Raw genomic sequence first — 14,705 nt, forward strand, 5'->3', positions numbered from 1 at the left:
TTTTTTACTTTACTTTATAATCTTTTACTTTATACACGTTATACTACTTATAAGCTTTAAGGCTTATTAAAGTATGATTCTTATAAGGAAAATAGCTTTAGTAATTACAGACTTATTAGTTAGTTAGTTAGTTATCCTTACTTACTTACTTATTATTTCTTTATATTACTATTGCTTACTACATTAATACTTTGTTAACTTTTTTATAGGCTAAAAGCTATTAATACTACTAGTAATACTAATACACTACTACTAGTACTACTTTTTAAGTACTAGTGTACTAGTCTCCCAACCCTGCTAATATTTAAATAACGTACAAACAAGAAACAAGTTTTATTCCTGTATATTAGCTGTATATTTTCCCCTTGCCCGTATCTGGCGCCCGTAAGCAGAGAAGAGAAATGGTATCGGGATGTTAAGAATAGCAAAGACGCCAAGGACGGTAAAGGCCCAGCCGTTTCCTAAGCGGTTATACCAAGGCCGCACAAGCAGCGGTAAGATGGCGGCGAGCACGCTTCGGGAGAAGGTATTAGCGGCTAAGGCACTAGCCCCCCAACGGTGAAAGGTGTCAACAAGGTAGTTAATCGCGCTGGTAAAGATAGTATAGTAGCCAAAACCCATCATAGCAACGCCGATAACGGTAGCGATCCAAGGCAGCTCGGGCGCAGAAGTCCAGCCTATAATGAAGAGTCCACCAGCGAGCACGACCGAGGCGATCTTCATAGGCGGAAGCCTCGCCTCAGGCACGGGCATATAGCTATTCGCCGCTAGAGCCCAGTTGTAGTGGCGCTGGTTATGCCAGCTCACAACAGCGCCGGCTAGGATTCCTGTTAGCACGGCCAAAAAGGGCAGCGACCCAACCAGGTCGTCCCAGCCGCGCGTCTGCTGGAAAATAATAGGGAACGACGCGAGGCTGGCGTAAAAAACGGCATAGATGAACGACGAGTATACCGTTACGGCTAGGCAGATAGGCGTGGCCAGCATCTGCAACGGCCGCAGCCCAAACTTAACGGCCAGGTCGACCACTCGCACCTCCTTCTCCTCCCACTTGGCATGCAGCGCCCACTCGCCCGTCGTCTTACGGAGCATGCGGGCCTTGTCGATTAGCAGGACGGGTGCGTACGACTCGTCGATAAAAATAACGTCTAGGACGAGGACGACGGCCTGGATAAAAGCGGTAATCTAAGTACGTGTCAGCCTTAGGTTCTTATACGCTTATAACCTCTTGGCAGAGATTTACATATTCAGTCCACCTCCAGCTTATATCACGGTAGATTATAGCGCCGCCAACCACCGGACCTAAAGACTGTCTTTATTAGTTGCGTATTCTTGTACATTATCTTTAAAATATTTAAACTTAACGATCTTGGTAGCTAAGATAGGGGACGTACCGGACCACCGCAGACGCAAAGGGTGTAACCAACTATGGCATTGCCCCTCTGCGATGGCTTCCACAAATCCACAAAGACGCCACCAGTGCAAGTAATTGGGGCAGACCCGAAGAAACCAGTAAAAAAACGGGTGATAAGGACCGTCTGGATGTCTTTTGCCGTGGCTGTACCGATGGACATGATTGTAGAGACGGCAAACGGAAGTAGCACCGGCCATTTCCGTCCATATACCTCAGAAAGAGGTGCCCAGAATAACGGCCCAAATCCCCATCTAGAGAACAAAGCAGAAAACTAAAGTTAGCGTAGCCGCGCTAACTTGACTAGGGAGGGCAAGAAGTCTTAACGGACCCAAGAAGCAAGAGGCTGGTGCCTAAGAGAGCAACCTCGGAGGACACGCCGAACTCGTCGGCTATCTTAGCGTTTGAGGGCGCGTATCTATCACATCCACGCACAACTGTTAGAGGCACTTCTGTCTACTCTATTTGTCTGTCTGTCGCAGTCCCGTGCACACAGCTTACGCTGTGCTTGCCCAGACAGAGCCTAGGCTAGTAAGGCTGTAAAGAAGGCTGGTATAGCTCTTCTTAAAAGTCGGCCAATTTATCGGATTGTAATCATCGGCCGGGCTGCTAAAGTCTACAATAAGACTCGTTGGCTCATCCGGAAGGGGATAATCTGGAGCCATAGTTTTCGATTATGTTTTCACATTGGCTCTCTCTAAAAAACGAAATGGTCTTACTGTAGAAATAGGGTTTAAAGCCTATCTATACCTTGACTTTCGTTACTGACTAAGTACGCCATATAAAAGAGGGGTAGATGTGGCATAATCCACGGGATTAAAGGCTTCGGGTTATGTTTACGAAGAACTGACGAATTTGACAAAAAAAATGGGAAGGTAACTAGGTCTATAATTGTCTTGGTGACGTAATATACAGGTTAGCCGAAGTTGGCTTATACGAGTAGTAACGAGATCAGGAAGGTACGTAGATCTATGATGGACTTGTATTGACTTGTTGGAAATATTCTACCCCTCACCCCGCCTGGCCCTAGAGCCGCCGGAAGTACCACATACGTCCTACTTGTACGATTTGCGATGACGCTGCACCACCTATCTACTCCGAGCCTCGGCTTCGTTTACAGCCTTGATTAAGCACATGTCTTTAACAACGTGGTCGATCCTAGATCCTACTATAGGTATTTTGAGTTAGGACGGAAGACAATCGGCTTAAACAATGTAATAAAAGAACCGAGTTTTGCCTTTCAAGTAGCGGGTAATCTCTTTCTAGCAACCAGCTACTAAACATTATAGCTTGTCTATTCCAAACCACAGCAATGGCTACTAAATTGCAACATACCATAGAGCATGAAGGGAAACAAGTTCCTATCTGCGACTTAGAAACGATCAACTTTGGGCGCCTCCTATCACAGGAACCCTCCGAGGTCCAGATGCTACTAGCTTGCTGCCAGGTAGCGGGCTTTTTCTATCTTGACCTGCGCGATATCGATGGTCGGGGGATGCTAGTTAATTTGCAGCGGCTACTTGTTCTCATGCTTCGTTTCTTTAACGCCCCACACAAGGACAAGAATGAGATTGGCCTCCCTTCGCAGGAGCATGGGTACGTTTCTTCTGTTTGTCCTTATAGCTTGGACTGCTGGGTAAAAACTTGGATTTAACTCGACCTATTTGTTTAGCTACGAACCTATCGGGAACCATGCCGGGTTGCTGGATAGCACAAAGGACGGCTACGAGATTTTTAAAGTGTCGCGGGACGAGATCTCTAAGACAAGCCCCAACCTGCCATTTATTGTTAATAATAAGGGCGATATTGAAACTCTACTCAGCTTCATCGCCGGATCCAACATTATAACCAAGACTATTCTCTCCTGCCTGTCTACAGCACTCGGCTTAACGGGGGCAGCCCGTCTCGAATACAGCCACCGCAACGAGCACAAATCCAACAGCTCACTAGCTATGTTCCGTTACATCCCTGGCAGCTTAACGACAAGCAAAGAGATCGGCCATCAGAAGCACACCGACATTGGATCTCTTACCCTGTTGTTCTCGGAGCAGTGGGGGCTGCAAGTGCTTCCTCCTCAGTCTTCCACCTGGGCCTTTGTCGAGCCACGGCCGGGGCATGCAGTTATCAACGTAGGGGATTCGCTTCGGTTTGCATCTGAACATATGCTTTATTCGTGTGTCCACCGGGTTGTCCCCTTTAATACTGCCGATGATCGGTACAGCATCGCCTATTTCCTCCGGCCCGAGAACGATGCCAAGTTCCTCGACAGCCAGGGACGTTGGGTAACGGCTAGTCAGTGGCACGACGAGAAGTACGACGTCTTCAAGGTTTCTCATGGACAGCACAGTCCGGCGGATGCCATACTTCTTGGCGGGATGGCTTAAGTAAGAGTATAGGGTATGGCTAGCGTTGCTATAGCTGGAGCGAGAACGTAGCCTTGGGGCGAAACCACGTCATTTACAAGGGTAGACAGGCCGCGACTTCAAACAGGTTTGAAACTGGTGCATCGACGTTGTTACTGTGTACAAGTAGATAAATTAGAACAGGAATTAAAAGCGAAAGGAGAGCTTGTATTTTTTTTTTCTTTAGCTGCGAGGACGAGCGATTCCTGTTTCGGCACTACTACCACAACACGTTTATTTCGAAAATTTCCTACGACGAGACTGTTGATATGCGGAGAATATTATAACTGTTACTGTGTATACAATAGGTTTCAATATATAGAGGAGATAGCCGAGACTAATGCAGATGCTAGATATTGAGAAGAATGCTATTATTAGTAGAACGAGTAGAATGAGTAGAATAAGTATAAGCTGTGCCTCTATACCGAAGAAATAAAACTTTTAAGATGCAAAAGCTTTATATTTGCGTCGCTTTTGTAAAATTTTTACAGCCTTTTAAAACTGCCCCGGTAAGCACAACAGAGATGTTATTAACATCAGCTAATGTCTCACTATGCGCGACAAAGAGAGTAATCGTGGCAGCGCTCTAAAACTTGACAGTGACTGTTAGGCTAGCAAAGCTACTGTATTTTTCGACTTTGTCTAAAGTAATTATCTTTAAGTAAAGTCTCTACCTTAAATGCGTATATAGTGGTAAATGACGTAAAGATGCCCTAGAGTATAAAAGCGCAGCGGCTCCCCGATTAGACATGACACGTCTATTTTTTATTTGAAACATCTTAAGATACAAGTTAGCACTTTCGCACAATAATAAAGGTAATAGGGTAGTATTGGAGACGACTTCTAACGTACTGAATTGAAAATGGATAATGTCTCCGTCTTGGACAACCTAGGCCAAAATAATGTCAGCTGCTGCAGCATACAGAAGGGGTTCAAGTACTTACGTAAGACTTTCCTTCTTGCCGGTATTTCCCAGCAGCCTTGATAGGAGCCATGGACTTGCCGCCCTCACAGAGATCGTGGAAATCTTGGTAGGCGACCACCTCAGCCTTGATAAATCCCCTCTCAAAATCGCTGTGAATGACTCCCGCAGCTTGCGGTGCTAGGTATCCCTTAGGAATTGTCCAACATCTAACCTCCTTCTCACCGGCTGTGTACAAGTAAGCAGATGATCTACCCAAGGGTGGTAAAAATTTAGCATACCAGTGAAATAGTATTGTAGGCCGAGTTTAGTAAATCCCTCTGTAATGATCTTGTCCAACTTAGACTTAACCTTGCTCTCCTTCAGAAATTCAGCCTGTGCAGCCGGGTCGTCCTTTGTTTTGTAAAGCTTCTCTTCAAATTCGATAGAGAAGGGGACAATGTCTCGGGGAACGCCTCCGTGCTCGGTGACCCACTTAGATATAGACGGCAGGTACTTGCTCTTTTGTCTAAGGTAATCTTTCATTGTAAGGTTGACAAGGTAGATGGTGGGCTTGGTGGTGATTAGTTGTATCTTCTCGTTGATGAGAGCAATCTCAGCCGGTGTCCAACTTCCATCTCTGACTGGCTGGTCATTCTCTAGCATCTATATTATTATTGTAAGCAAGGTACGATAGAAACAACTTAGACCTTTAAAACTAGAGTTCTTAGCTTACTGCTTTGACTTTCGTTGTAGTCTCTGTAAAAAGAGGTAACATCTTGTATTTTCCACCCGCTTTTTTGACGATTGCTTCCTCGGCGATAATTGCCTTTTGCAGAATGTCTAAAACGAGGGTTAGCTAGCTTCAGATCTGTTCGATGGAGAAAACAAACCTAGATCTTTCTTGCAAAGCTCGCTTTGAATAGTATCTGAGATACATTAGTCTAGATTTATTAGCTAAGGATGCTCACATAAACTAACCCAAGTCGCGGACGGGATTGATTGAGTCATCGACATGTAAAACTTCATCGTTATCGAACGCTCTATTATAGTGTCTAAGTTAGTACAAGGACGTAGCATGTAGGCCATGGATGCTGTACCTGACAATGTGGAACATGCCGTCAACGGCTTGGATATGAGATAGAAACGAGTTTCCAAGCCCCTCGCCTTGTGAAGCCCCCTTGATCAAGCCGGCGATGTCGGTTACCTGCAAAGTTGGTGGGTACATAGACGGTGGCTTCCAAAGGTCGCAGAGAAAATCCTACATGTATTTTTATTTTAGCATTCAATCAAAAAGTCTTTTGTAGAGTATATCAACTTACATATCGAGCGTCAGGAACAGCGCATCTCGCCTCGTTAGGCTCTATCGTGCAAAAAGGATAGTTTTCTGCTGCGGCGCTTTGCTCAGTCAAGAGATTGAACAGGCTCGACTTTCCCACGTTAGGCAGACCAACGCATCCCATCTTTAGGTTCTTGCGAACTCTTCCAAAGGCGACAACATTGTCCTTGACAGCTTCAACCTTCTTAGGGGGCATGGCGAGAGTGTTGGCCAAGAACAAATAGGTCTTTATCAGAGACCTTAATCCTAAAGATGAGCGAAGAAACGCTGCTCTCGCAAACTTTTCAAAAAATGGGTGTAGCCTAACAATCCACTTTCAAGGCCCACTCAATTTTACCCCGCCACTTTGCTAAATCGGGTCTTTATACTGTGGCTTCTACTCCGTGCACCACTAGCCTGTCGCGCACACTTCGTATGCGCGGTACCAGTGTAAGACCCGTACGTTAATCCTAGTGGGATATTCGTCCGGACCAGTTGCACGTATCGTAGTAAGCTTTAAGGCCTGTAGAAGATCTAGTGATAATATTTCGTAGGGTGGTTGACTAAAGCTCTAGACTGTGCGTTGTGTGCGCTTAGATTAGGGCTTTGTCTTATCTAGTAATTTCGGCGGCTAAGGTTAGGTAACCTTAGGAAATCTACACGCTTTCTTCTTAGACAACTTTGTCCTTGATTTCTTTATTTTATATATAAATATAGTACTTCTTAAACAGTGCGGTTTGCTAACAATTTAACGTACTAACTAAGTTACTTTTATGTTTAGTTAAAAGGTAAGGAAGTAATAATAAAAGGGGTAAAAAAAGTTTAAATTAAACTTGCTTACTTATAGGCTAGCTTTTTAACTTTAGCGTTTTTAATTAGCTTTTAGCATTATTTTTAAGCTGTACTAAAGGCTTAAGATAGGCTTATAATCTTAGACGTACGCTAAGAAGACGTTTTTAAGATTCTTAGATTTAAGAGCCTTATACTATTAAGAGTATAAAGCTTAAGGCGGCTATTTAAGAGTACTCAAGTTACTTAAAGCAGCCTTTTATAAAAAGGCTTATGCTTATGTCTTTAAGGCTAGGCTTAAAGTACCTAGTCTTTAATACTAAAGTAATAAAAGGTAGCTTTATTAGCTTATAAAAGGCTTTATATAGCTATTTAAACGTGCTCTATTAAAGCTAGTTAGTCTTAAATACTACTAAGGTATATTAAATTATAAGCCTACTATTTAATAGCATTTGCCTTTTTTACTTAAGTTAGCTTTTATATATACTACGCGTACGTTACGTATATGAAAGGCTAGTAGCTAAAGGTTAAGAAGTATAGGCTATAGCTATGCTTTATAAGACGGTAGTAATATATTAGTATTGCTATGCTAATTAGATTTAAGATTATAACGCTAAGGTAAGTCTGTATTAACGAGTATAGTATGCTTTTAAAGGACTAGTAAAAGCGTTTAATACGCCTATTACTTTACAGCTAGTAAAGGTCTATTAGTAGAAGAGCAACACTTAACTACTTATAGTAAGCACTATATACTTTAGTCTTTAAGAAAGTAATGCTATTATTTATAATTAGCTATAGGCTTATTACTATAATTTCTTTTAAGGCTTTATAGCGCTAGATTATTATCTTTAGTAAGGTTAATGCTTTTACTATAAAGAATAAAGTATATAGCTATACCTTTAGCTAACTAGTTACGTAATTAATAGTAGTAGCTAAGTAGATTAAAGTCTCTCTCTCTTAAGCTAAAAAGCTAGTAAAGGTAACTTTTTATTAAGAGAAAAAAGCTATTAAGGGCGTTATCTTTAGCGTAGCTTTTAGATTTAGCCGGGTCTTATTAATCTAATAGCTTGCGTATATTAAACTTACTTAACTAGTTAGTAACTAGTTAGTAGTAACTAGTTAGTCTCCGGTAAAAAGTTAGCTAGGATTAACTACTTTTTAAGAAAAAAAAGCAGTTTTTATATATACATAAACTCTAGCTAAAATCAAGGATTCTACAACTTTTAACGCTTTTTATATCTAGTTTTGTTACGTTGTTATAAATTAATCTCCGGTAAAAAGTCAGCTAGGGTTAGCTACTTTTCAAGAAAAAAAAGCAGTTTTTATATATACATAAACTCTAGCTAAAATCAAGGATTCTACAACTTTTAACGTTTTTTTATATCTAGTTTTGTTACGTCGTTATAAATTAATAACGGCTGTTGGTTAAAGTAAAGAATTCTTATCGATCAAAGCGTTGCTCTAATTGGCTGGTTAGGTGCAGGTAGGCCTAAAAAAAATTCTCATTGATTAAAGCGTTGCTGTAATTGGCTAATTAGGTGCAGGTGGGCCATGTCACGTTTGAAAGCTTTGCTTTAATTGGCTACTGAAATATTTTAATGTGGGCCTGTAAGCAGGCGCTGGCTCCCCATGGGATGGGAGCGAGGCACTGACTTACGACCGGCCCTTCTCTCCCCATGGGATGCGAAGGAGGCACTGACTGGGAGGTGCTGATGTAATCGCCACGTGACATGGCACTGCGCAGTCTCTCCCCATGGGATGGGAAGGGGGCACCGAGCATGAATTAATTATGTAATCGCCACGTGACATGGCCTTGGTCTCTCCCCATGGGATGGGAAGGAGGCACCGAGCGTGAATTAATTATGTAGTTTCCACGTGACATGGCCCTGTGCAGTCTCTCCCCATGGGATGGGAAGGAGGCACCGAGCTGCCTTCAAGCCAGTAAAAATGAGACATGCGCGATGGAATGCACTTTAATCTTTCCACAAGGCATTTCATCTTTCCTTCAGTTTGAGGAAAGATCAAAAAATCCGGTCTTTTCGTCGGATGTTGCGTGGATTGAATAAATAATCAAACACCGAAAGGGTGCGGCCCTGCCGCTTAATGCGCAAACAACGTCAAGAGACATAACTGTCTTCCGTTTGGCATGCTCAGTGTATGTGACGGCATCAGGAATGTCTCCTCGTAAATCAGAGCAGAAATACGCTGACACCGCCACGGCGATACCCTGGATGTTGTCACGAAGAATATTTAGAAAGGAAAAAAAAGTAGGAAGAGAGAGGGAGGAGCAGGAGATATTTATACAAACGATACATGCGGAGATGACGTGGCGCCTGTAACACAACGGAGCACGTGGTTAGGTGGCCGCGGGTGCTGAACGAGAGCGAGTCGGCCGAGGCATGCTCGCTAACAGACGCACTCGCCATGGCCGAGATGCCACCCTTCGACCCGGCCCAACCAGAGCGGCTAAAGGTGGCCGGCCAGAACTCCAGCTTCGTTTTCAAACCCCACCAAGTGGTCGACGCCGGCACACTAGTCCAGCTCTGCAAGACACCAATCCATGGCGGACTGCTGGCGAACGAGACAGGCACGGGCAAGACGGCGACATACCTGCTCGCCCTGGTCATGCAGCAGCTCGAGAAGGAACGGGTGCACGCTACCGGCACGCCGGTGGTGTTCAAGCCTGCGATGCTCGTGGTGCCGGCGGCGACGATTGCGCAGGTGTTTAACGAGATCCACACCGTCACGGGCGACTCGTTCCAAGTGGGCGTCTACTACTCCTACCCCGAAGCGATCAAGGACCAGTCGGAAAAGCGGCTGCGCGACGCCACCTTTCGGCCCCACCAGTTCCAACGGTGGTGCGACGATGTCACGAAAGAGTCGGCACTGCTGCGCCCAAGCAATGGCCGGCGACTGCTCCTGACCAGCTACACCACGGCGACGCGCCGCATGCTCGAGCTTTACCAAGAGCAGAAGGAGGATGCTGTGGCGGCGGCGGCGGGCAACAACAACGGTGAGGAAGTGGAGGCAGAGGCGGAGCAAGCGGCTAACGCCAATTCCGGCGCCAACGACAATGCCAACGATAATGCCGACGACAATGCCGACGCCAACGCCAATGGAGAGGCAGAGGAGGACGAGACGGAGGAGAAGGTATGGTACGAAAAGGGAAAGCTGCGCGAGCCACTCAGCAAAGTGGCCTTTGGCACCATTATTTTTGACGAGTGCCAGTACGTGCGGCGCCCGCTCTCGACCTATGGCTGGCTGGCCCGTCTGCTGCAGGCAGAGGGCAAAATCCTCGCGTCTGCGACTCCCTTCCTCAACATCATCCAAGACATCCGGGGTGCGCTGACCATCCTGACCGAGCACGCCAAGATTGGCTTTCAAGTGCCATCCATCGGCAACGCGGCCAAGCGGCTATACGAGGACGACTTCAACCCAGAGACCGAGGAGCTCGAACACTTGGGCTTCCTGGCCGGGCCGGGTCTCATCGCCAAATTCCCCGGCATGACCGAGGTGATCGATGCATGGCGGGCAGACGGGAAGCGGTACTGGCAGGCCCAGTCGCAGGTGCTGATGACGCGGGGCCAGAATATGGCCTGGAGCACGGAGTTTTTGACGACAGCGGTACACAAGGCCCTGCGTCTAATCCAGCTGCGGCGCAGCATGCATACGCCTCTGATCCTGCCAGACGGGAGCACGACAACGCCTGGCGACGACCTGCCGGCCTTTGCCATCCGGACGCACGTGCTGCAGCACCACAACGAGCTCACCGACATGGTGCAGAAGCTGACGGACAACCTGCTGGCACGCACACGATTCCGACGCAGCCGCCGGCGCCGCGCGGACGGCGAGGCCACAGCCAAGAAGCCGACCGCCATCCTGGACAGACGGGCAGCCGCACTGGTGGCGTTCAACGCCTGCGCCGCGTACATGGTGCAAAACCGCCGCGGCAACAAGGCCATCCTGGGCGTGCCGGACATGGAGGAGCTCCGGCAGGCAGGACCGGCCGGCGCGCTCTCGACCATCATGTACGAGACCAACACCGGGGCGGCGGCGATGATGATGCCAACGGGGCGGGCGGAGATGGCGACCTTTGCGATGCGCTTCTCGCCTGTGCTGGCCAAGGTGGTGCAGCTGGCCATCGAGGCCGTGCAGGCCAAGGAGCGCATCCTTATTATGGTGGACCAGATCTGGGCACAGGAGGTCATCGCGCAGACCCTGACAGAACTGGGCCTGGACGTGGAGTCGGTGCGGGCATCGCACAAACCGACCGAGCGGCGCCTGGCGGTCGGCCGCTTCAACGACCCGACAGCCGAAGTCAGCGCCTACGTGACGAGCATGAACTTGTCGTCGTTCGGGCTAAACTTGCAAAAATGCTGCAGCCGCGGAGTGCTGGCACAGTTCAGCTACTCGTTCAATACCTTTGAGCAGTGCCTGGGCCGACTAGTGCGCATCGGGCAGAACAGCAATGTGACGTGGTCGATCCTGAAGCAGGACGCCTCGTACTCCTGCCTGCAAGAAGAGCGGCTGTACGAGAAGTGGGCCAAGCAGCTCCTGGCTGCGCTGACCCTGCCGGAGCACCTGAGCGACACGAGCGCCGAAGTGGTGGTGTACGAGGTGATGCGCCTGCACTGGGGCGCGCCCTTTAACCGCTACGCCTGGCGGCTGGACGTGCCGCACACGGCGGCCGACTACGAGGACGAGAAGATGGGCCGACTTGGAGCGATGCTGTCGCGCGTCGCACTCGGTCTTCTGGACGCAGACAATGGACCCGGGCTGGCGGAGCTGGTCAACACACGGCCGAGCGCGCTGCTGGCTCTGGCGACCGAACTGGAGGCAGAGGATGCGACGGTCGAGGCGATAGTGGGCGCGCTGCTGGCGGCGCAAGACGAGGGAGGAGTCGGCGAACTAGCCGAAGCAATGCGCCAACAGACCTTGGAGCCGAGCCCGAGCGAGAACGAGAGCGAGAGCGAGAGCGAGCCGGAGACAGAGGATGACGACGACGAAGACGACGGCGACGACGGTGACGAAGATGGCGGCGCAGAGGGGGAGCGGGGTCAAGAGCCCACACGCGCCCAGAAGCGCCGGCCTTCGCAAAGCCCGGACGAGATCCCGTCGCCGGCTAGGGGAGCAAAGGGTGGACGGAAGCGGCGTACCAAGCGCAGCAAGGCGACGGTGATCGAGGACAGCCAGGAGGACGACGCGGCTGCGATGTAGGGCAGGGACGGGAACGGGAGGAAGATGTCGGCCATGTATGAATAAAGTCTGCATGTATAGATTAGGACGAGTGCACACAACACACGACTGCACCGCGCAAGCAATGGGAAAGGGGGGAGAGTGCACGAGACTGGACGCACCGGACAGCATAGGACGAGTTCCTTCTTAAGTAGCTCTTTTTCTTTCTTTATATCTTACTAGGTCCCTTTTAACTAGCTTTTACTTTCTGCTTATATAAGTTACTAGTAACAACGAGGACAAAGAAAGTCGGAGCGGCCAGGATTTCGGCTAACGGCAGTGCAAGAAAAGGCATGCGAGCGGGCAATATACGACGCAGAAACGTTGATAGATGCAAGACAAGACGGTTTATACGAGACAGCGGAAGAGGTGCGTGCGCAAGAAGAGAAAGTGGAAGAGGCGGTAACAAGGCTTTGTATAGCCATGCTAGACCACGTTATGCGGACGACAGAGTACGACAGCGTAATAGTCAGCTTTATTACGGTGCTAAGCGTGCAAGAGGATGGTGGTTGGGAGTACTACAGCAACTTTACACCTAAGATTAGCGTGCTAGTGGCAGTATCACGGCTGCTTTTAACCGGCCGTTACAACTATAAGATATGCTATTAGCATCCACGTTTAAAGCATAATACACCTTCCCGATACCTCCAACGCAGAGCGATTCCGCAAAATTTGGCCAGTTGCTACTGCTAATAGAAATCTTACTCTCCACGGTTTTCGTCGCTTTAAAACGACACATCTTGTTAATCTTCGGTTTCTTAAGATTGCTTCATTAGATCATATTATCTACCAGGCAGGCTTTAATTTAGGCGTGCCGTTATCCTCTATCGATCGACTTGGATTAAGACATAGCAAGAAAGATGCCGACGTCCCGGCTGTAGGCGAGACTATAACAGATGCCCTAGTAACTCGGCTACGCAACTTGCTTAAGGACTACGGTTAGTGCATGCTGTATTGCAGCTATTTGTCTACTAATGCCTATTATAGACGACGCACTTATTTCCTTGAATACTATTATAAACATGGAGACTATGTCTCTTATAGATGACGGACAGCAAAGCAGCATGCGGACTGAACTGACCTTGGCTGAAATAATGGAAACGCGGCTTCTTCGCGTTGATCTCGGAGCCAGGTCTCGAACCGATCCCTTCCAGCGCTGGATACACCAACAGCTGCGCAAACTTCGATTCTAGAGCATGTCTAGGATGGTGGACAATAACGCAGAGGCGCGGAGTCGACCGCACAACCAATCCCACCAGAACACGGTCCTTATTGCGCGCATTGCTAGTCGATTCGTTGCAGCTATCATCACAATACTATTTCTAGTAGTACCACTCGCGATTCTATCTACGATCAAAGGGACTCAACTTACAACAGTCGCTATATGCATCCTACTATTTTCCTTGATTGTCGGCACGATACTAAACGTGTCGAACTACGAGATGATGGTTGCGGCAGCTGCCTATGCAGCAGTACTATCTGTGTTTGTTTCTAATAAGTAGTCCTAGGATTACTGCTGTCGTCTTTCACTCCGTACCAATACTTACTTGAATATATTAGGCCGGGCATTTTTGTTTTACCTACTTAAAGATTACTGCGCTGGCTCCCTGTAGGATGACGGCGAGGCACTGACTTGCGACCGGCCCTTCTCTCCCTATGGGATAGGAGAGAGGCACCGAGTAGTAGGAATTCCTGAATTGAATTAAATTTGAGAAGAGCGCACGTAACATGGCATGCACTGGCTGTCTCTCCATAGGATGGCGGCGAGGCACTAACTAAACGGCGTACAGTCTCTCCCCATGGGATGTGACGGAGGCCCCGAGCACAAATTGTATGAATGCAGTAAGATGTTGTGGCTTCTACTCCGTGCACCACTAGTCTGTCGCGCAACCTGCGCGAGCACCAGTGTAAGACCCGTACGGTAATCCTTGTGGGATATTCGTCCGGACCAGTTGCACGTATCGTAGTAAGCTCTAAGGCCTTTAGAAGATCTAGTAGTAATATTTTGTAGGGTGGCTGACTAAAGACTAGACTGTGCGCACTTAGTAAAGGTTGATTATGTTACTACACGTGACACGGCGACTTACAGAATTGTTCATAGACTTAGGTCCAAAGGAATTAGAGCAATTTCCAACAATACACCTTCTCCTTTACCAACTACAACACAACATTTTGACGAAATAGAGAAAATGAAACCAAAACAGGAAAAGAAGGCGGCTGATCGATTCCGCTACCGTCTAGAGAGAGGGTTTGCAGACACGCTAGAGAAACTAGACAACGCAATAGCCCAATACATAATCAACACTATGTACATTATGTCAAGCATTGCCACACTATAGACCCTTCCGCCCTACTTAGCCGTACAGGCCTGTAATTAGTTAGAAAGAATAAAAGCAAGGTATATTACTAGTATTAATACAGACCCCTAGAAGGGTCGCAATATATCTATTTCTTCCTTTGTACATAACACTTTCTGCTTATACGACCCTACTTAGCCTCCTACTCTTTATAGTGCATTACTTTATATAACTGCCACGTATAGCCTCCTTTAACCTTCACAGAAAGCTGCGTATAGTTACTAGGCAAAAAAGAGAGCCAAAGGTGTGGCTAGTAGACTTGGTAATAGTGGATGCCAAGACAGCGTGCACGGAA

The 14,705-nt window shown here is 47.6% G+C and overlaps 4 protein-coding genes across 4 annotated transcripts; 2 read left to right on the forward strand and 2 right to left on the reverse strand.

Moving 5' to 3' along the window:
• Positions 1-333: 333 nt before the first annotated feature.
• CMQ_8206 (major facilitator superfamily transporter multidrug resistance) lies at positions 334-2,073 on the reverse strand (the record flags this gene model as incomplete). The annotated part of the gene is made up of 4 exons (XM_014315747.1): positions 334-1,182; positions 1,392-1,662; positions 1,740-1,826; positions 1,910-2,073. The coding sequence occupies 4 exons, from the start codon at positions 2,071-2,073 to the stop codon at positions 334-336; spliced, it is 1,371 nt and encodes a 456-aa protein (XP_014171222.1).
• Positions 2,074-2,936: 863 nt separating this feature from the next.
• CMQ_8143 (2og-Fe oxygenase family protein) lies at positions 2,937-3,792 on the forward strand (the record flags this gene model as incomplete). The annotated part of the gene is made up of 2 exons (XM_014315684.1): positions 2,937-3,004; positions 3,081-3,792. 2 exons carry the CDS (start codon positions 2,937-2,939, stop codon positions 3,790-3,792), a joined length of 780 nt encoding a protein of 259 aa, XP_014171159.1.
• A 693-nt stretch (positions 3,793-4,485) lies between these two features.
• CMQ_8259 (GTP-binding protein, hsr1-related) lies at positions 4,486-6,246 on the reverse strand (the record flags this gene model as incomplete). Its single annotated transcript, XM_014315800.1, has 8 exons — positions 4,486-4,523; positions 4,663-4,699; positions 4,755-4,960; positions 5,014-5,377; positions 5,448-5,554; positions 5,693-5,754; positions 5,812-5,918; positions 6,034-6,246. The coding sequence occupies 8 exons, from the start codon at positions 6,244-6,246 to the stop codon at positions 4,486-4,488; spliced, it is 1,134 nt and encodes a 377-aa protein (XP_014171275.1).
• A 2,996-nt stretch (positions 6,247-9,242) lies between these two features.
• On the forward strand, positions 9,243-12,035 carry CMQ_8205 (snf2 family helicase; the record flags this gene model as incomplete). Its single annotated transcript, XM_014315746.1, has 1 exon — positions 9,243-12,035. The coding sequence occupies one exon, from the start codon at positions 9,243-9,245 to the stop codon at positions 12,033-12,035; it is 2,793 nt and encodes a 930-aa protein (XP_014171221.1).
• Positions 12,036-14,705: the final 2,670 nt, after the last annotated feature.

The sequence above is a fragment of the Grosmannia clavigera genome, assembly GCF_000143105.1.
Source record: "Grosmannia clavigera kw1407 unplaced genomic scaffold GCSC_161, whole genome shotgun sequence".
In the NCBI taxonomy this organism is placed as follows: domain Eukaryota; kingdom Fungi; phylum Ascomycota; class Sordariomycetes; order Ophiostomatales; family Ophiostomataceae; genus Leptographium; species Leptographium clavigerum.